Consider the following 20,634-nt stretch of genomic DNA (forward strand, 5'->3'; position numbering starts at 1 on the left):
TAGAGGCAGAACTGATTCAAATCCAGACAGTCTGGTGTCTGAGACTATAATCATAAACACTATAATATCTGCCAAAGACAGGAAAATGTCTGACCTGGCAGAGTCCCTAAACCAGCCCAAAGCACATGGTAGACCACCCAAAGGTCTAGATGTAGTCAGGTTATGGCTTGAGGCTTATTCATGATTCTAGATCCTCCCAGCACAAGCCTGAGCCTACTATTCCTGTCTCCAGCCTGTGGGTTCCTGGGGGACAAGGACAGAGACTCCTACCTTCTTAGTGCCCCCTCCACACAGAAGGCCAAGCAGAGAGAGACTCATCAGATAAACCAGCAGAACCTTTATTTCCTAACCCACTCCCTGGACCTCTGTCAGAAGGCAGATCAGAGGCACTGTAGATAGAAGGCAGAGTAAGCCCTTCTTAAGCAATCCAGAACCAGGCTGAGACCTCTTTCAATATGCCAGAGGGAAGGGGAATCAGAACAAGAAGGCCTACTTCTGTGGATTCAAGTCTTGTTGGGGATGTTGCGCAGTAATAGAGGCTTCTCAGAGAAGGCACAGCCATTCAGACATTCAGTCGTGGCTAACAGCTTGCTCAGATCCTCAGGACCGGGTATCTCGTGCCCTTCTTCGGGGTCGGGGGCCACAGCTTGAGCTAGGTGTGGGTCCCAGGCCAGGGGGTGCCCCTGGAGGCTGGTAGCCACACTCATTGGGGTCCAGGGGGTCCCGGCTAAGCAGCACCCACACTGCAGGCACATGTCTGCGCACTGTGAGGGGATCTAGGCCTGTGTCCGGTGAGGTTGGTACCCAGCTGTCCTCAGTCTGTAGGAAGCGCAGCTTGGTAAGCTGGTGCAGGCCTGGTACCCGCCGTTTGACAATCTCAGCACAGCTGACAGCCTTCCCTGCAGCCCGGCCAGAACCTGAGAACACCACATGTCTTGCACTGCCGCCCTCCAGGCGACCCAATGCCAGCCCCAGCAAGTTGCGGATTTTGCTGCCATCTCGGACCCGCATCTCCAGGGTATCAGGAGGTAGCTGGGGCATTGGGGAAGGTGCTGGGAGTTCCACAGAGCCAGCTTTCCGGTAGTGTTCCATCCTGCTAGTTGTTGGTTCCAGGAATCTTGCTGCCCACTGCAGGAAATGTCAGAAGAATGCTCAGCAATGTGCCCTAGGCCATCCTGCCACTCTGGCTCTCCAGGACAAAGCCCTGCTCCTCAGGCCAGATTTTCCAAGAACAAGACCATAACCCATCACTCCCAGCTTCTCAGAACAGGAGTTATGCCTGCCTCACTTTGGGAAGGTCTATACCCATAAACCCCCATTATCCTGGACAGGGCTATAACCTTCCCTCCACCCAGGACGGAGACAGAACCAAATTCCGCAAACCCTGGGCCCTTTAAGATAGGCCCAAGCCCCCTCGCAGGGAGGAATCCTAAACTCCCTAGGATTGGCACCAAGCCACCCTCATCTTGGGCTCCTTGGGACAGGGCCTGGGCCCTCACCCGACTCCCTGAGAACAAAACTGAGGGGTGCTCACCCCGGGCTTACCAATGACAGGGACAAGGCTCCCTCACCCCGTGTTTCCAGAGGACAGGGCTAAGCCTCTATGCCCTAAGCTCCCCAGTGCATGAGACAAGAGCCCTCATCGAAATGCTCCTCAAACAGAGCTGACCCCTCCTCCCTCGCTCCGAAATCCCCAGGACAGGGTCGAGCACCCCTCACTCTGAGAGATTCCCGGGGTCATCCCCCACAACCCAGGTCACTTGAGAAACTCAGAGCACAGGCTTGATGAGGAGGGTTGCTCGGGCTACTCCTGACGTCGGGCCCGCCGGCCTCAGCCACCTCCACAGCCGCAGGCCACCCCCAGTGCCCCTCCCTGCACGGCCAAGGAGTTGTCCTTTCCTGGCCTCCGCCCTCCTACTCCCGTCCCCCCAACACACACCAGACGCCCCACAACTCCACTAAGGTTCCGACTCTCACCGCCGCGCGTGCACTCGCCTCAAGCTCCAGCCGGAGCCAAAATGGCGCGCAGAGCTGGAGCGCGCCCGGGTTCCGGCGCGCACGCCGGGTGGGAGGGGCGGGCACGGGGGCGGGGCCTGAGGGCGGGACCTGGGGCGGGATCTGCGGGCGGGATCTGCGGGCGGGATCTGCGGGCCGGATCCACAGGGCTTCCGCGGAAGAACTGAGACTATGAAGAGAAAACGCACGCTCGGTCTGTGCTGTGCCTCCGTCCGGGAGGGGCACTCTTATTGGGGTGGAGAGAATCCTGCGGAGGAGGAGAAGCGGCCTTCTGAGGAGTCCCACGTCCGAAGGATGGGAAGGATTTGGCTCTTAGAAGATGGCAGTAACGGCATTACTAGTTGAGCACACTGCAATAGCAAAGGTGAAGCTGCGGGTTTCACTTTGGACATGGACAAGAGGTTGCATTTGGAGTTGGCTGCTGCTGCACGGGCGAGGACCTTGGTCACCGAGTTCTGAACTTTGACCTCATTCAGTAGGCACTGGTGGGCCAAGGGACCGGGTTCATCAGGGGTCAAAATAGTTTATATGCACCGCTCACTCTGGCTGCAGCGGAGGGGGTGGGATGGGGAAATCGGGTCCCAATCTTTGGTGACTCCTAGCCGCTGGTTCCCAGAGGTGTAGCCATGGAGACCCATCAGGTGCCCAGCGTATAATAGGCACCCAAATATTTACTGAATGATTTGTTGAAAGAATGAACCAGAGAAATGGCAGTGGGAATGGAGAAATATAGATTAACTTAGGAGATATTAGTAGGTAGGTGAGGTGAGGAGCTGGTGATTGTTTGGACAGAGGAGAGAAGAGTCTAGGATGACACCCAATTTCAGGCTTAATTCACGGAATTTTAGATGCCTGTGAGACCGTGGGGGTTGGGTGATGGGGCCAGAAGTTGAAAAGGGGTCTGGAGACCCAGCACTCCCTGAGACCACAAGGGGGCAGCAAACATTTGGTGGCGTGAGGTGGCAATCTAAAGTCCGCTCTTTTCGTCAGGCTTCCTCCTTCTCATTCCCCAACGGGTGCCCCCGCATCGCTTCCACCGTCTCCACCCTGGCCAAACCCCTGTATCTGAACCTCTCTGGGCTTCCCTTCTCGGCTAATAGCACTAACAAGGCTACCAACTGAGAAACTTCCAGGATCCTCTCTGCCTTTGCAAATGCTGCTCCTTGGGCTCTCAAAATCCTGTGTATTACCCTCTAGTGCTGCCTCCTTCACCCCGTTTCTTCTGTGTCCCAAAGGTCCCTGTGCCCACCTGCGGGACTGCCTGTTTCTTTGATTCTCTCACAGCAATCTGTACAGGGCAGGGATCAGGTGGATCCTGTGTCCTCCCCACCTGGCATGGAATCCATGGAATGAAGAGGGAAACGTAAGTGAATGTTCCACTCACATGGACCAAATGAGAATATTTGTCCTGAGAGCCCTACACCTCCTGGACAGCCAGACCAGGATGAGTGTAGCTCTTGGTTCAATTACTAGGAAGACTGACAACTCTACCCTCCACCACCTCTATCCTCACGTCCCTCCCCATCCTAGACCAAGAAGCAGGCACACTCCTTCAGTGATCTCTATAGTTTATTGTCACTGGAGTAGGACACTGATGAGTGCAAAGAGGAAATCTCATATAGCCAGACCTGTGACCTCAAGGCTCCACCTGAGTACGGACAGGTAGGCTGTGCATCCAATAAATACAGATCTGCCTCTGCCCTGCTACAAGGGCAGGTTGGCACAGGGCCCCAGAGCCTGGATGCTCTGGCTCACCCTGGGATGAGGAGCAGCCATCACTCCTCTGCTGGTTTCACTTGCTTGGCGGCTTCCAGCTGACAAAGTAGCTCATCCCACTGTACAAATTGCTTGGAGAGAAGCAATGTCTAGTTGCAGGTCAAGGTGAAAACAGGAGTCTGAGTAAGGTAGTGCAGATATTTTACATCTGCCAAAAGGGCGGAGGAACAGGGAAACGGGCTGGTTGGGATGGGATGAGACTGCAGAACTACAGATAAAACAAAAACACAGGGTTTCAGACAGCACTTCTCAGGGGCCTGGCTGAGCAGAAAGGATACAGTTTTGTTGTATTCCTCCAGGAGGGCCTTGGACTCCTCAGTGATCTCCACACACTGGTCCTGTGGGGTGTAAAAGAAGTCAGACAAAGCCCCCACTTGCCACTAACCTTCCTGCCTCATCAGGGCCCTCACTCCCCACAAAGCCTAGTTAAGGTGTTGTTAACCCCAGCGCCAAAAGGAACAAATTTCTGAAAGGGTACTTTGAGGCTCCAAGATGGGCACACTAATAACAGTCTTAATGCTGATGGAAGGAGTAGTGGACCACACGTTTAAGGAAACATTACTGCTATTATATGTCTCCTCTCCTGTCCCCTATTTCTGAACCCTTTTTGAATTTACAGTAGACCCTGGGAATAGTAAAAAAAAAAAAAAATCAAAACAGCTCCTCCATCCACAGTCAAGGACACACTAGTACCAGGAATTCTTGGATACCTCCTAACATCACCCTTTGGTGTCTCAGAGTAGCCCTACTCTGGGAGGCAAGAGATCTGAATGTGGCTCTAGGTAAGTCCCTTCCCTCTCTAAGGCAGATGGACAGTAAAGCATAAACCCCCAAGTTTCCCCTGGAGCTGTTATCAGAGGAGCCTGAGGCTATTTCCCCAAGCAGCAGGGGTGGGGGCCCGGAGCCTCACTACCTCCACTTCCAGTCCTCTCCCCTCCCATACCTGCTGCTGGATGTGGACCTGGGCCAAGCGCTGTAGGCAGGCAGCATGCTCAGGAACGGCTGTAAAACACAACACACACTGCCCAATGATGCTTGTGCCCTCCCCCGGGACTGCTCAATAGTCTATTAGGTCTTCGGCAGGATTAGAGTATTGAGTGGAGAAACTAAACAAACGCCAGGCTTCATCGACCGCTGCAGCTAGAGGTGGTGGTGGGGCTCCCTGCTCACCCCAGTCTTCCTCTAGGACCCAAAAAGGAGGGGAAGATACAGGCCCCTAGAAGACAAAACCTTGGGGTCCCCAGAGTTGACCCATACCCCTACTCCAATATTGTAAGTAGGAAAAGGTAAAAAGAGCTTTGCCTATCACAGGATCTGTCCCTTTGCACTTGGCCCAGTAGGACCAGGTCAGTCTGTCCTAGGGAACAGGGAGCTGTTATTTATTTACCTGCAGGTAGGCTGAGGATAAATGCCAGGACCCTAAGATGGCCACCTGCAATCCAACACCTAAAGCCTTGGTCACCATGCTAGGCCCAAGGCTTAAGGCTGTCAGATGCTTAGCAGGTAGCTGATTAGGAGTAGGGAGGGGGAGCTGGGAAAAATACCTCCAAAGACAGACAAGATGGATATCTGAATTCAATTAAAGTCACTGTCTGCTTGTCAAAACCCAAGCACAGAGACTGCTCTTAGCAGTGTGGCAGGTAGAATTCACACATATTCACATACCTGACAAAGACTCTTACAGTAAGATCTGGGCTCTGCAGCACCCTGAGGACAGATGCTGAGAGATGGGGTAAAAGGCAGAGGGAATCTCCAGAGGTGGGGCTGCTGGGATTATACTACTGTCCTTAGGCCCAAATTATCTGGGGTTCTGAAACTGAGCTCTCTGCCCTGGCAATTTTAGTCCCAAGGCAGGGGGCAGGTACCCCCAGCGTAGAGGTAAAGACAAGGAGCAGAACCAGCATGAGCCCAGGGAACCTGAGGTACAGGGAAGTCCTGCCCATCCACCCACCTCTCAGGCAGAGTAGTGGAGAGGTACCTTTGATATGAGCGCTGTCCAGCAAGGGCACCAAAGCCTCCACCTGCTCCAGGAGTGCAATCTGGGAGAGGATAAACTGCTCCTCTGAGGTAGAAACAGACAGGGTGGTTTCAGGGAGGGGAGCCTAGACACTGCTACTCCAATGCAAGAGGCTGAGAACCTGGTAGGGGAGATGGCTGCGTCCTGGAGCTTGGGGCAGCTATTCTGCCCACTGGCACTTCTCTAAGGGCACATTCCCCCTTTTCTGCCCCCTACCTCTCCTGAATGCCTCTGGTCAGACCCATCTTGAGCCCAAGGAGCCTCTAAGTTTCTCCAAATCCCACCTTCCTCCAAATTTTAACTCTAAGGCCTCTTCCTCTAGCCTCCTAGCAACAAATTCAATGAGCCTCTCCTAGGCCACAGGAGACAAATAAATTCAGGCTTAGGTGCCCACAACCAAGGGCTCCTGGGAACGGAAGAAGGTCTGAAAGAAGAGACAAGGCAGACTGCCAGGAAGGTTCTACTCAGCAGCTCTGGAGAACTGGGACAGTAAGAGAAGAGTCCAATAAGGAGAGCGGGCCCAGCACAGGAGATTTCAATGGTTGCAAAGAAAGGGAAGAGAACTAAAGAAGGGAGGGCAGTTATGCCAGGCATTTGGAGGCAAGAATACTTGTTAATTAGTAGAGGAAAAAGAATTCAATTTGCCAAACTGGAGCAGGGAGAGCACAGAAAACTGAGCTGTGTGGGAGGGTAGATCCAGCAGACTGCAGAAGGCTTTGAATGGCAGGCTAAGGATTTAGAACTTTATCCTAGCAAGGAGAGAGAGACGCATACACTGAAGTGCCAAAGTAGACAAAGTGGCATGTTGAAAATGTGTTTTGGAGAGATGATACTGGACCACATGCAAGATGAGTAAGACCAGGGTCAAGAAGAGGGCTTAGGAGACTGCAACAGTTCATGTGCGAGGGGATGGACACTGAGGCAGTAGCTACAGGGAGGGATGGAGAGGCTGGACTTGAGTCATTCCTGGAGAAGACCTGAACTTGATGATTGAGCCACAGCAATGGCTCAGGGACAGTCTGGTTCACCATGGTATACCTCACACCTAGGATAGTCAGGTTACAGTAAAGGATCATTAAACATCTTTTCAATGTATGAACAAACACAGGTGCTTGGCAAACCCTACCTCATGGAATAGTTGACTAATGAGCAGACATCGCCTAGACCTTTGAAATCCCAGAGCTTTCTCACATGGAAAAAAGATGTTGAAACTCATGCCAATGTTTTGCTCTCCTAAATGCAACACTGTCTGCTCCCACCCTTTCCTAGAAGCTCCTCGGTCTAGTCAGCAGAAGTGAGGAAGGTTCTAAAGGAAAATCCTAGAGGCAGGCCATTGATAGAACATTGGAACATCTCCCACTGTGGCTAGCACCATGGACTACAGCTGGCTCAGAAGTATACCACAACCAATACCTACTAGAGAACCATGGGATGACCTCTGGCCTCAGCCCAGATGAAGGCCGGAATTCCAGACAGCAGTTTCTAGGTCTTTATCCATTAGGAATGGCAGGAAGGCCATCTCTTTGCCCAAATTCCCCCATAATCCATATCCCCAGATGCATGTGCATACCTGCTAAGATGAACTGCAGCTTAGAGGCATCAGGTATAGCAATGCGGTCAATGTACTCAGGATCCAGGTATTTGATCAGGTCTTCAACTAGAAAAGTAGGAAGATGGAAAATGGAATAGGGTTGAATAACAGGGATCTGTTTTATGAAAAATATTGGGGGAATGGTCCACCTTGGGGAGAGCCTTGAGCCACAGTGTCTATTAGCAGGCCTTTACCAGGACCCCTTTCCCCACTTCCCTGTCTCTCCCCTCTGTTCACCTGCTGGCTGACCTCAAACGTTAGAGCTGGAAGCATAATTGCCCCCACCACCCTGGGGCCCTCAGTATTCCCACTGATCTATGTTCACCAAGGGTGGAAGGCCCCGTGCCCCTCAATGCCACCAAGAAAATCCAGAGCTTTATCTGATTTCTAGTTACTAAGCAGGTTGCTAGCTCTGATACAATCAAAAAGGCCTGGCTGAGCCAAGGCCAGGGCTCTCAATGCCTAATTAAATTCCTGCCTCTGAATCTTGCCTGTGGAAATCCCATACCCCTTCTCCCTCCTTCACCAAAGGGATCTTTCAGACAGAGCTCTTATCCCATAACAAGCTCACTGTCATGGGCTTGAAGTCTAACCACAGAATAGAACGCACACCCCAATTCACCATTTCAGTAGGGAAATATCTTCATATTCTACATCCCCAAAAGGCAACTCCAGTGACCTGGTGGGTGAAGGTCTCAGGAAGCACAGCCATTGAAAAGAAGACAGACAGGCACCATATACAAACACTTACTCTTTTTGTAGAGAATCTTTACCCTCTCTCTCTTGCTGGCAATGTTCCCCAAAGCTAACTGCACCTTGAGCAGGCCATCAGCCACCTGCAAGGGGAGTAAACATTATTTCCAAGATTCACCACTTGCTTCAGGGATTTGAGGAGGTAAAGAATCCTCATTCCTCCGGTTCCCAAACCCTTTTGCCCCAGAAATCTAGGTTGGTCGCTTTCTCTTGTATTAAAGGAGATGTAACCCCACCTTCTGCGAATCCTCAGTGGGAAGAGGGAGATAATCATGTTCTCCTTGGGGAGTCTCAAGTCTGGGGAAGGTAATGAACTATTTTAGAGTTTATGGGGCTCTACCACATACTCTACATTTCCTGGTTCCTACCTTTCTGACTGAACCTACCTAGGCTTTAAGGAGAGAGGATGAAGAATTCCAACATCAAAGGGCTGAATAGATGGAGAAGCAACAGAAGTGAATGATCTCACCCAGATTTTAGGATAGAGGGTGAGAAATACCAAAATTCAAGGGTCAAAAATCTGGCAAGGCAAATAAGACTGAGAAGCAGCCGCCAGAGAGGTAGGAGGAAAACCAGAGGGTTAGTGTCACATATGTCAAAGGGAGAGAATGCCTTAAGAAGTCAGTTTCAAATGGGGCACAAACTGCTAGTGACAACCAATTCCACAAACGTGTATGTGTACAAACAGACATCATTACCTCCGATGCACTTAATTCCAAGGCATTCCTGACACTCCGCCTTCGGTGAAAGGTTCTCCCATAGCAAAAACGGTAACATCATCACCAGGGTTGTCAAAATTCAGTAACTGGTGTGAAGGAGTGCTGGTCCATATTGGAACACCCAGAATCCTAATCTTGGGCCTCTCAGACCTTACCTCTCATTACCCAGGGACTTCTTTAAGCACCCCTGCTCTGCCTCCTCTAAGTCCCACTGGACCTCTTTCTGCACAATTCATTTAGCAACTAATTACATAGGGCTCCGTGGCAGACCTCCATTGTGAACTTCAGCTTTTATTGGAACTCTCGTTAATCAGTTTCCCCAGGATCTCCTCTGGGGAAGTCTCCCCAACTGGCCGGAAAGGATAGGGACGGAGTCTTAGTCACAGTTCACACTGAGCCCATTTCAAGCGGGCTTAATAACCCGCAGTACTCTACATGAGTATGGATCCCGAGTCCAATGTGCTCCGAAGGTCTCGGACCATTGTTATTTCAAAGGCCGGACTGCGGACGATGGGACTGGAAAGTCATCCACCCCGAGGCTCACGCCGGTAGACCGCCCTTGCTCTGCCCCAGAAAGAGACCACTGGACCCCAGGTTCGCTCACCTTCCGCGAGCCGCGCGACCCGCCCGGTCCGTACACCCAGCGTTCCAGCTCCTCCACCCGGGCCTGTAGCCGCTGCACATCGGTCACAGCCGCCATGGCTACCGCCCCGCCTCAGTTGGGGAATAGCCAGGGGCGGGACGTCCGTCCAAATAAAGAAGTCTGGCCAATCCAAGTGCACAAGCTGCCCTCAATACAGGAAGTGACGCCACGACTAAGGCCAATAGTGCCGGAAGCGACCGGCTGGGCCTGTGAGAGGAGTCCGAAGCTGTCTGGTTACCTAGGCAACGGCTACCTGTCAGGCTCTACCCTATCCCAGCTCCTATTTGTCAAGACAACCTTTGCATTTCTTCTTCTAATTTTAGGATACCAAAGAGGTTTCCCCACTTCATTCTCCGAAGTTGTGCATATAAATACACCCATTAATCCAAGATCGGTCCATTCCCACAGATCAATAGGAGGCCCTGTGAAATACCATAATTTTTCAGAGTCTAATAAGTTCAAGAGAGTGTCTTGTCGAGGAAATCTCACTACTATAGTGGCAGAATCAGAATTTGAACTTGGGCAGTCTGATTCATGAAACCAAACTCTTCTACTCTCGTGGACCTTTTCTATTCCGTCTTCCCTATGAGAACTCCTGGCTACATGCAGCCTGTGTATGCCACCATTCCTTTCCAACCCCCAGATCCAAACAAGTAAAAGAGGCACTGGAGAGGGAGGAAATGCAGCTTTATTATCCAGATGTGACCTGAGGGACACCTCCTTCACAAGACCCCAACCCAACCCTTCATCTGGCTCCTAAAAGAGAAGAAGCAGGTCTGACTTCAGAGGTAGGGTCCTAGAGATGACATTGACACAGGGGGTCACTGGAGGCAGGGCTCCTTGGTAGATGCTGGAGTTGGTCAGAGAGGAAGTGCCCTCCCTTTACAATGAGGTAGATGTAACATCAAAAGAAAACTCTTTGGCTTCAAGTCCACGTGAGGGGTGTAGTGGTCAACTCCCAGGGTTGGGTCCTAGGGTGGGCCCCCTGGAAGAAGGGGGTGGAGGGGGTGTCTCCCGCCCCTCCCCCCAGCAATGGGCTGGGACTCTTAATTCCAAGTGAGAGCTCTCAGGGTGAGGTGCTGGAAGGGGGTTCTGTAGGGGTTGGGGGTGCAGGGTTAGTTGGGCACTGGGAAGCTGGCACAGGCTGACGGCGGGCAAAGAGGATGCCTGGCAAAGTGGTGAGGAGATGATAAAGGGTGAATACAAGCAGGAGGGGATAGGGCAGGGAAACAGAAGGAAACAGAAGTTAGTGACCTGATTGGTATAACACCATACACATACCTCTGCCACAAACCAATGAGGACCAAACCCTTTGGTCAGTTAGACTCCTATGCCAATATAGATACCCTCAGGCAGGTAAACAATAAGTATTTACACTGATACACAGACCATTGACAAAGTTGACATCCCAAGGTACCCATGCTTGAGAGGTCATGCCTTGGACCCCATGCCATGTAAGACAGCCCCTCCAACCCAGTGGAGTGATCCCCTGAACCTCATATTACCCATGCAAGTTTGGATATCTCTGAATCTCATGCTAGTAGAAAAAGTCTAAAGTCCCCATGCCAATGTAAATACCCCTGTCCTCATGCCAATGTAGACAGTCTGTGGTACCCATACCAGTGTAGACCACCCCGTTGATCTCTAGTGCCATGTTGATGCTGCTGATACCACTGCCTGCCAGATTAAGAGGCCCATCCAGCCGATCTTCTGTCCAGGAGGGGGCAGGGGCGTCACATTTTTGAAAATCGGACTGCAGACTCACGAGCTCCCCCTCCATCTCTATAGACATCCTCCACCTCATTCTACTTCCACCCCACATAGGTAATCCCATGGTTGTCTGTTGAGGGGTCTATTTGCCCCACTGCCCCACTGCCCCACTGCCCCACTTATTAGGTGATGGATCTGTCCTCCCACAGTACACAGGCCCAAAGACCTATCAGCAACAAGCCTCTCCTCACCCCTTAGGGGAACCTTGCCATGGGGCAGGAAACTGTGGTGGGCACCAGGTCGAGCTGGGTCCATGGGCCCCATCAGCACAGCCCTCTTCTCTGGAGGCTCCTCTGGTGCCAATTTCTCCCGCGCAGGTCCCAAGGCCAGGCTCACAGGCAGTGCCAGTCGAGGGGTTGGAATTCCACTCTCCTCTGGAAGAACAGGTCATTCAGCTCCCCTGGCCCAACCAACTCAGTCTTTGCATTTGGTTTTCCCTCCAGGCCTGGGACCAAAGGAGATCTGTCACCCAAGCTCAAGCACCAAGTTCAATCTCCACTCCCATCCAAAGTCTCAGCCTATAGCCTCTGAACTGGAGAACCCAAAAGACCAATATATATGTCTAGGGTGGTCCCAATCAATTTAGAGGATTTCCTTGTTCTCCGTTGTTAAGTAAACCAGATCACAGGAGGCACAGACCACACAAGCAGATAAGAACCATGGGTGGACAGGTGTGGAATGGAATGGCTTTTGGATAAAGGACCTTCAGTCCCGGACCACAGTAACCCTTACTGTGGCTTACACCGCCGGAGCTTCCAAGGCTTCATTCACCCCAAACTTCGGGAGCCCTAAACTTTAGGGTGCATTAAACCTCAGCGCTTCATCAGTCCCTACTGCCCCATACCTCAAGGCCTCCCGCATTTCACAGTCCCCATATTTTAATGTTCCCTGTGTCTCAGCGTACCCTTAAGTCTCAGCGACCCCCAAACCTCAGCTCCTCCCCCTTCACACCTTTCTTAATAGGCCTCGGGCTCAGCTGCGCGCAGGCGTGCGCCGGCAGACCGGAGGCGGAGCCCTGGGCTGGGCGGGCACCGGGAGTGGGCGCGAGCAGGCCAGAGCCAGGACCCGAGGTGGGGCCGGGGGTGCTCCGAGGGGGCGGGCGGCCCAAGCCGAAGAGCGGGGCGGCGGTGTAAGCCTGACGACGGCCCTCGCGCCGGTTGCTGTCGATAGCGGCCTGGAGCTCCCCGGGGGAGCTGAGCGCCCGCGTCTCGCACTCGTATGGGTACAGGTACTTCATGTACCTAGAGGCGGACGAGATCTGTGCAAGGGGGAAGCTGGGCCCCGCTGATCAAGGCCCACACCCGAACGCCCGCCTAGGGGCCCGCCTCGCCCCGTGGCCCCACCACTCGAGCCTTGCCCCTGCCCATCCCTCCCTCTCCTCCGCGCTCCCACCGCCTAGCCGCGCGCCTGGCCTCACTGAGTGCGTAGAGTGAAGGCGGCCGACGTGATGGTGGTGGGCAGACTGAGGCCGCGTGTGACCTCCCGCCACACCTTGCGGTTGATGACTTCCACCAGGCCGCCTTTGGCTGTCACCAGGCGAAACAGCGCGTACAGGTCCAGCACCTGCTTCGCCATAATGGGCACGCGGTTCACTGGCGTCCCTGGTGGGGGTTGGGCAGAAAGTCAGGACTGGAAGACTAAGACCCAGACGACTGAAGAAGTCAGCTGCCTGGACGAGACCTGGAGATAGGGAGGGACGGGGGAAAGGAGGGGAAGAGGGAGGGGTGGGGAGGTGGTGGTATGCCAGGCAGAGCCCGCAGAGCCCACAGCGCCCGAGGAAGGACAGGAGGCTAGACTAGGTGTAGGCAAACTTCTGTAAAGCTCCAGAAGTTAGATGTTTTAGGCTTTACAGCCCAAAGGGTCCCTTCTGAACTCCACTCTGCTACTGTAGCCTGAAAACAGCTGTGCGGCTGTGTTCCAATAAAACTTTATTTACAGACGCTGAAATTCGAATTTCACACGTTTGGAATGTTATTTGTCTTTTAGTTTTTTACATTATTTAAAAACATTATTTAAAAATAAACATAACCATTCTTAACTCGCAGGTGGCTAGATTTGGTCTGCAAGCTTCGGTTTGCCCACCCCTGGGGTAGACAGTAGGAAGGACTTCCTGACAGTGCTGAAGAGCCCAACTCCCCTAAGCAGCGACCCCTGTGGCTGCATGAAGCCCAAGGATGGTGGATGGGAGAAGTAGCAGCCCCTGCCTCGGCTCGCTAACTCCACAGCCCGCACCGCCCCCGCCGGCCAAGCCTGACAAAGGGGCCTGTCTGCGCTGAGCGATGGGCCCCAGTTAATTCCTTACCGATCCCGTCCCCTTCCGCTGCCGCCTTTGGACCCGAACAATTAGCTGCGGCCTGATTAATGGGGGAAAATTATCGGCCCCGCGAGACCCCCTCCCCCTGCGGAGGGAGCTGAGGGAGGCAGACTCAGGGGAGGCAGAGCTCTGGGCCTGGTGGGGGAAGTGCTAGGACCTGCTCAGACCTCCCTAGCCAACCTCCAGTGGAAGGGAGACCTCAAGGAAAGGGCAGGGAAGGTACAGTGGGACCAGAATGACTAGGTCTCCCTAAGGAGCAAAGGGATCTGGGGCCCCACTGAGGATCCCTGCTTAGGAATGGCCCTGTAAGGGGTGCTGGGTCTGGGGTAAGGGCCTGAGGGACTTTGGCCAGCTTCTGCACTGAAGGGGGTAGGGTGGGGGGAGAATGCAGCCAGTTAATTAGCAGCTTATCAGGCCTAGCTCTGAGTGAGTTAATTAGCTTTGTAGAGAGAGATAATGAGTCAGTCTTTGGACACATGAATCTGGGGAGAAGCCTAAGTGATGGACTGCCACCCATCCTGATCCCCTGCTGGACCCTTCTTGCATTCTCTTTTAGTTCCAAGATTTCTGGGAAGGATTTTCTCTTCCTCCATAGCCCCAACGCACATGGTCCCCAGCCTACCCCTTGAGAAGTCCTTCCTTCAGTCTAACCTTTCTTGTTGTACAGCACATTGGATGCCCCCTGCCTGGTGCAAGGGGAAACTGAGGATGACAAGGCTGGAGGAAGGGTCAGCGAAAAAGGACCAAGGCCTTCCCAGTCCTCTATTCTTGGGAAGCTCCCCCCCACCCACCAGGCCAGCCTCCTACCAGTTCCCCATCCTACCCTCCCAATTGATCCCACACTCATTAACCTGCCAGTGGGCTGGCCACTAATTAATTGCTGGGTAGAGGAGAAGGGCAGGGTCAGAGGTTAAAGATATTATTGAGGGCCCAGAGGATAGGTACTGCCAAGCTCAGGCCTCTGCGGAGAAGACCCAGCCTGGCAAGTGGGGGGCCCTTCCCTTCATCACCCCACTCACCCCTCTTCTGCATGAAGCTAAACAGGTCATCCAGAAATTCCTTCCTCTTGGGGTCTGCATCGAGCTCGTACAGCTGGGGAAGGACTGAGGTCATTTTCTAGCTCCACTCACCCCTGACCCCCGGGGACCCCAACTCAGGTTGTACGCTGAATAAGGGTCTCCAGCTGAAGGGGTAGCTTGGGTCTAAAATGTGGACTCCCAGACATTAAACTCTCTCCCCCCGGGTGTAGGTAAGGGCACTTTTTCTAGTACACACAGAGACCCTCTACTGGCTAGTGGTATCCTGTGTAGGACAGTCATCTCGGGTGTGGGGGAGAGAGGAAGCCTTGGAGGCACACGGAGTGCAGGGAGGAAGCCAGGCTGGAGCTGTTTCCACACTGAGGAGGCTGACAGGCTTATCTGAGGCACTAGTTCACTCTCGTTCATTCCTGCAAAGGCTTCTGGCTGTTCGTTTGCATCTCTGCATGTCAGGGCTGGGGATGATGACTCTAACCCATCCCTCAGACAGGATATATGCCCAGAATCTTCTGGATTGAAACCTGGGGCCCCTCAGCACACCTTCTGGTCTGATCTCCTTCCAGGGACAGTGACCTGCCCACTATAGAAGCTGCCACAGAGGCAATGGCCCTGTATCACCCAGGACCTGTGGGGTCAGGACTTGGAGGACCCAGGGGGTAATCCCACACATTCCCAGTCACCTGGAGCCCCGCCTCCAGTATCATCTCCCAAATACCCGCCAGGAGGGACAATCCCTAGAGTAACAGTCATTTACTCAAGAGTGAGAGTCCCTGAGTAACACCTACAGGTAACACTCCATCCCCCAACAAGAACTCTCAGTAACAAACAAACAACCCTCATAACACACCCCAGAGATTCACCTCTACAGCTATGCTCTCACAAGAACTGAGCCCTGTGTCTTAGATGGATGCCTACGAATAACACACACACTCTGCAAGTAATAATTCCCAGACTTATACCTAGGAGAAAGAGTCACTACAGCCATTTCTCCAGAGTATTACAGTCCTGAGTAACACTCCTTTTTATGCTAACGCCATAGAGTACTAACTGCAGGTGAGCAGTTCTGGAAAACACCCAAGACCAACACCCCACAGGTACCCCTGTGACCCCTACAGTCACAGCAGAATACTTTCACAGTGATGGCTTGGAGCAGTGCTTTAGAATAACGCCCAGATGGGTTCTGCAGGGAGGAAGAACTCAAATATGGCCCTATGGGTAAGATCTCGTCCTTTCCAGCTGCACAGGGCTAGTTAGTCACTGCGGCTGCAGTGGCCATCACAGGCTGGGAACCGTCACCCACAGAACTCAGGCCAGGGAGAGGATGTGAATGACGGAAACATGACAGGAAGAAACAAGGGGGATATTGGCTTGCCAAAGGGGTGGCAACCTCCATTCAGCTTCCAAAGACAGAAGAAGGCAGCCCAAGACACCCCCACTGGTCGCTGAAATATGACCTTGTGACTTGATGTGTGAGAAGGTAGGGGTAGAATGGTGCTGGCATTGTAATCCTCATCCATTGTAGTCGTCAGATCCCCCTCCCTCAGAAGAATTCGTAAAGGCTCCTACACCCTCCCCACTTTCCCTTCCAGCCTCACAATCTGTCAGCCTCCATGTTTCTGGGTGTCTCCAGCACCTCTTAATGTTTGCCTACGTATGTCTTTTTGTGTCTCGTGACTATCTATCCTTCATTCTCTCTCTAGGTCTCTGCGTCTGTCTTTCCATTTTGTAGAGGGCTGGCTACTAATCACCAGGCTCTGTTTTTGCCCAGAGATGAGGAAAACCAGAGGGCCTGACATTGAGGGGGTCCTACCTGTTTGAACTGTTCCTCGTAGGTCCACTCATGGGGCTGAGGTCCGGGGGGCTGGCTGGAAGGTGAGCTGGGGCCCTGAGTTCCTGGATGACTCTCCTCAGCTGCCTCTTCCTCCGCCCGGGCTTCCTCCCCCTCCTCATCCTCTTCAGTATCCTCCTCTTCCTCAGCCCCAACCTCCCCCAAGGCCCTCTCTGGGGCCTGCAGAATCCGGAGGCCAGGCAAGGGAGGCCGTGGTGGCGATGGGCGAGGGGCCAATGGGCCCACCCCCTGGGCCAGTCGGGCTGCCTGCTGCCTTTGCAGGGCTTCCATGACAGCTTCCAGGCGCAGTCCGCCCGCTGGTGGGGTGGCTGGCACCAGGCGGGGCCCCGAGGAAAGGGCCGTCTGTGGGGGAGGGCATTATGGGTGTTGGGCCCCTCGGCTCTCACAACCCCCAACGCAAGGGGAGGTGGTCAGGGATTCTGGGAAGTGCCGGGGATCATAAGGAGAAAGAAAGATAGCTTTTCCAGAGATTGGTAGAGAGGTAGTAAAGAGAGAGCCAAAGAGACAGAAATGGGCATTGACGGAGGACAGGTAGAGACCAAGCAGATCAAAGAGGGTGACAAGGACCAAGAAGCAGAGAAGGGGGAGAGTGTGAGAGCTCGATGTGACTTGGGGGGGGGCGCGTGGAGGGGGGTATGACAAGGAACTGTGGAGACAGAAATGTTGATGGGACAGAGAGACAAGGAGACATAGAGGTGGGGAGAGACAGACACTGAGAGGGACGGAGGTGGAGAGAGGCAGAGACATCAGGCAGAGATGAGAATGGAGAGACAGGGGTGGGAAGGGTGAGACTGATAGAGATACTGGGGAGAGAGGCAGGGAAGGTAAGAGAGAGGGGGGAGCAAGAGATAAACATCAAAAACGTGAGGGGCAGGCAGGCAGTCCAAAGAGAGACACAGAGAGACAGGGACTGTGAGAGAAGGAGAAAGACCGACGCGGCGGGAGACGAAAGAGAGAGATTAGAAAGAGACAGGGTGAGACAGTAGATGGTGGGGAGAGGCAGAGACACTGGGAAAACAGTCGGAGAGACGCGACAGGGACGCAGAGAACTAGAACCAAGGATATGCAGGAATAGAAGGCAGCGGGAGCAGAGCCCAGGATGGGCGCCGAACCAGGTGGGCAGGGGCGGCGAGGTCTCGACGCCCACTCTCTGGCTGCGGGCACCCCGCGGCCTCACTCACCAGCCTGGCGCGGCCCTCTGCCCCCGGCATCTCCACGGCTCTCCCTATGCAACACCCGCCTCTCGGGCGGCCCCAGCCTCCTCTTGGTTCCCTGCGCGGGATTCCGCGCTGTGCGCTCCTGTCGCCGTGCGCTCCTCTGGCAGCGGTGCGCTCACGCCCCTTTGCTAGCCGCGGCCGCGGGGGCGGGACCCGAGAGGGGCAGGGCGGGCGGGGACACAGGGAGAAAGGCCCCGGTGGGCTCGGTCACTCCCAGCCCCCCAACAGGTGTTTCCCACCTTCCACACAGCCAGATTCGTGGGGAGGGGGCGCTGGAGAGCTGCGGGGAGTCGTGCAAAGGGCGTGAGGAGTCTACCTCCGGCTACTGGACTCACACCAGGGCCCCGCCCAACCTCACAAGTCGCGCGTCCCAAACCCACACTCCGTGAGTGCCCGCATTCACATACAAACAGCTGTGTTCACACACCAACATACCCTGTCACAAGTTCAGGCACACAGCTGCCCTGTTTCACAGATGAGTTTTACGGCCACGACAGCACCAATGTCCTGCGATCATGAAGTGAATCACTCTGTAACGTGCTGGGGTGAGTGTGGACAGACTGAAACTTCTCCCCATGCCCTATCCAGGTGTTGTCCCCAAGTGCATGCACGCTGCAGTTTGCACACTAAGTGCACGTGGTGGTGGACTCACACCTGTGAACACACAGAGGTCTCTCCACTGATTCCACACTTGCAGCAGGGTACACGTGCTACACGGAGATACACAACGGCACAGTTTAAAAAAAGATTTTATTTGTTTATTTTTAGAGAGAAGGAAGGGAGAGAGGGAGAAAAAAAGTCAATGTGTGGTTTCCTCTCGCGCGCCCCCTACTGGGGACCAGGCCCTCAACCCAGTTCTGTGCCCTAGACTGGGAATCCAACCAGCGACCTTTGGTCCACAGGTTAGCATTGGATTCACTGAGCCACACCAGCCAGGGCCTGCACGTTTTTTTTTTTAAAGGCTCTTTTGACGTTCTGTTATGGACATATTCAAACATATGCACAAAAAGAGTGAAGATATAATGAATCTCTGGTACTCACCACGCATTTCAACAGTGATCAGCATTTTGTCCGTCTTCACACACATCCTCCACACATGTGTGCATGACTCCCCAGTCTGTATCTCCACCGCTTCAGTCAACTGATTCGGAACCACCCTACCCCCAGTTATACTCCGGATGCTGTTCCTTATTTGGGGATCCTGAAGGCAGGTCACAGTTCTGAATATCCTGGACCCGCCTCCTCTCTGGCACCCTCATACATCCCCCAGTTTCTTCCTGAATTCGGAGAAATCAACCTGCCAAAGCAGGAGGACTGCCTGAAGGTGAGAACACGTGTCTGTAGGGGTAACACCTGGCATGGGTGTGGAACTGCTGTGTCAAACCCAATCCAGCGCCCGAAATCATCCCCTGACCTTACACCCAGTGAGGCAAGATTCCTCCCAGGTACAACATTTCCCCAGGAGGTAGAAATTCAGGTGCGACTTTTGCTTCCTTTCTCTCGCCCCACCCCCACCCCAACAGTCTCCTTCTCTCAGACCCATCTTGCCCTGGCCTGAGCCAGGCTCTTCTCACCGGATGACATCCCCCTACCTGCTCTCCTTGTCTCTAGCCTCCACCGTTGTCCCCAGCCCAGCTCCCACTGGGGCACTAAGTCTTTGTTCTCGCTGGCCCATCCTTGGCCACACTGAGGCTCAGTCTTGCTCGCACCTCTGGCTCACTCCAGTGCCCTCCCACTCACATTTCAGACCTAGGCGCCAGACTCCTTTCCCACTTGTTGATCCAACCACCTTCAGTACTGATGCCCCCTACCGCACAGCATATATATAGCTTTGTGTGGTAAGCCTTAGAGAGGGCTGGGACCACACAGGGGAGAATCGTTAAATGTGCAGAGGCAGACACACATGCCCTGGGGGTTCTCCTGGGGGACTACAGGGCAGGGGGTGGAGATTTGTGGAACTCCTGTACCCAGCTTCCTTCTCTTTCCCCACACAGCTTCCCCTGGCTGTTTGAAGAGCAGGTATCCAGAGAGACTGATGGTAAGATTCCTCTTGGAAAGGTGGAAACTGGCTTGGGGAATTCCAGTTCTGAGAGTTTGAAGATCACTTTGCAGGAGGTTGAGGGGGAGGAGAGGGGCAAGGGACTGGGCAGCTACTTCCAAAGGAAAAAGAACCCATCAAACAGCAAACCCTTTTGGGGCCTGAGCTACAAGTGGTACAACTGGAAAGGGCTGAGGGGAAGGAATAAGCCTAACTGGGATCTGGTTTGTCTCTGTTCATCTGCAATGAGACAAGGCTGTCTCTCACACCCACACATAACCCACATCTGATCCCATACCTCACAGAGACAACGACAGAGAGACAGACAGACTCACACCTCCGTATTAACTAGGATGTCCTTTCTGCTAGGCCCTGCTGGACACAGGAGTAAACAAAGTCCCTGTTATAAGGGTATAATTTCAATGGCGAATTTTGTCAGATGGCCGTAAGTGAAACGAACAGACATAAATCTGGGTTGGGAGAATAGAGAGGGAAGTGCGTATTAGTGATGTTACTTGTAACAAATCACATGAAAAAGTAGCAGCTTAAAACAATATTTAGTTTCTCACAATTCTGTTGATCAGGAATCTGAGAGTGGCTGAGCAAGATGGTTCTGGCTCACTGTCTCTCATGAGGTTGTAGTAAAAACTTCAGCTAAGGTCGTAGTCATCTCAACTGGGATGGGAGGATCATCTCCAGGACGGCTCACTCACATGGCTGTTGGCACGAGGCTGTGCTCCTCGGGTGGACCTCATGCCCAAGTGCCCTCCCACCACGGCAGCTGGTTTGCCTGGGAGTGACTGCACTAAAGAGGCAGCAATGCTTTTTATGGTTTAGGCTTGGAAGTCACACTGCCACTTCTGCCATAATTTATTTGTTAAAAATATATCACTA

At 53.4% G+C, this 20,634-nt stretch overlaps 3 protein-coding genes across 5 annotated transcripts; all 3 read right to left on the reverse strand.

The window, feature by feature from the left end:
• Positions 1–317: 317 nt before the first annotated feature.
• RPP25L (ribonuclease P/MRP subunit p25 like) lies at positions 318–2,071 on the reverse strand. Of its 2 annotated transcripts, none has more exons than XM_037036008.1 (2): positions 1,978–2,071; positions 318–1,128 (listed from the first exon to the last, which is right to left on the reverse strand). In XM_037036008.1, exon 2 carries the CDS (start codon positions 1,090–1,092, stop codon positions 601–603), a length of 492 nt encoding a protein of 163 aa, XP_036891903.1. In that variant the 5' UTR covers positions 1,093–1,128; positions 1,978–2,071; the 3' UTR covers positions 318–600. The 2 variants fall into 2 exon arrangements, with proteins under 2 accessions (XP_036891903.1, XP_036891904.1); XM_037036009.1 differs by having other exon boundaries at positions 1,940–2,069.
• Positions 2,072–3,567: 1,496 nt separating this feature from the next.
• Positions 3,568–9,609, reverse strand: DCTN3 (dynactin subunit 3). The gene is made up of 7 exons (XM_037035952.1): positions 9,477–9,609; positions 8,152–8,236; positions 7,380–7,466; positions 5,771–5,854; positions 4,736–4,794; positions 4,071–4,130; positions 3,568–3,881 (listed from the first exon to the last, which is right to left on the reverse strand). Exons 1-7 carry the CDS (start codon positions 9,570–9,572, stop codon positions 3,792–3,794), a joined length of 561 nt encoding a protein of 186 aa, XP_036891847.1. The 5' UTR covers positions 9,573–9,609; the 3' UTR covers positions 3,568–3,791.
• Positions 9,610–10,181: 572 nt separating this feature from the next.
• ARID3C (AT-rich interaction domain 3C) lies at positions 10,182–16,755 on the reverse strand. 2 transcript variants are annotated; one of them, XM_037035928.1, is made up of 7 exons: positions 16,447–16,755; positions 14,619–14,691; positions 12,703–12,886; positions 12,237–12,526; positions 11,477–11,659; positions 11,136–11,225; positions 10,182–10,682 (listed from the first exon to the last, which is right to left on the reverse strand). In XM_037035928.1, the coding sequence occupies exons 1-7, from the start codon at positions 16,753–16,755 to the stop codon at positions 10,582–10,584; spliced, it is 1,230 nt and encodes a 409-aa protein (XP_036891823.1). In that variant the 3' UTR covers positions 10,182–10,581. The 2 variants fall into 2 exon arrangements, with proteins under 2 accessions (XP_036891823.1, XP_036891824.1); XM_037035929.1 differs by lacking the exon at positions 11,477–11,659.
• Between the last annotated feature and the right edge of the window lie 3,879 nt (positions 16,756–20,634).

The sequence above is a fragment of the Sturnira hondurensis genome, unplaced genomic scaffold (assembly GCF_014824575.4).
Source record: "Sturnira hondurensis isolate 20B ecotype Veracruz unplaced genomic scaffold, ASM1482457v3 Scaffold0022566, whole genome shotgun sequence".
Lineage (NCBI taxonomy): Eukaryota > Metazoa > Chordata > Mammalia > Chiroptera > Phyllostomidae > Sturnira > Sturnira hondurensis.

What these genes read in the sequence shown, in the direction of transcription:
- RPP25L (XM_037036008.1), bottom strand. Translation starts at nt 1,092, where the DNA reads ATGGAACACTACCGGAAAGCTGGCTCTGTGGAACTCCCAGCACCTTCC.
- DCTN3 (XM_037035952.1), bottom strand. Translation starts at nt 9,572, where the DNA reads ATGGCGGCTGTGACCGATGTGCAGCGGCTACAGGCCCGGGTGGAGGAG. An exon ending in GGACAGCGCTCATATCAAAG is followed by an intron (nt 4,795 to 5,770) that starts GTACCTCTCCAC and finishes TGTGTTTTACAG; the next exon opens with CCGTTCCTGAGCATGCTGCC. An exon ending in AGGTCCACATCCAGCAGCAG is followed by an intron (nt 4,131 to 4,735) that starts GTATGGGAGGGG and finishes TACACCCCACAG; the next exon opens with GACCAGTGTGTGGAGATCAC.
- ARID3C (XM_037035928.1), bottom strand. Translation starts at nt 16,755, where the DNA reads ATGGAAGCCCTGCAAAGGCAGCAGGCAGCCCGACTGGCCCAGGGGGTG. An exon ending in TAGCTTCATGCAGAAGAGGG is followed by an intron (nt 12,887 to 14,618) that starts GTGAGTGGGGTG and finishes AACCCCCACCAG; the next exon opens with GGACGCCAGTGAACCGCGTG. An exon ending in TGGCAAGGTTCCCCTAAGGG is followed by an intron (nt 11,226 to 11,476) that starts GTGAGGAGAGGC and finishes CCTCCTGGACAG; the next exon opens with AAGATCGGCTGGATGGGCCT.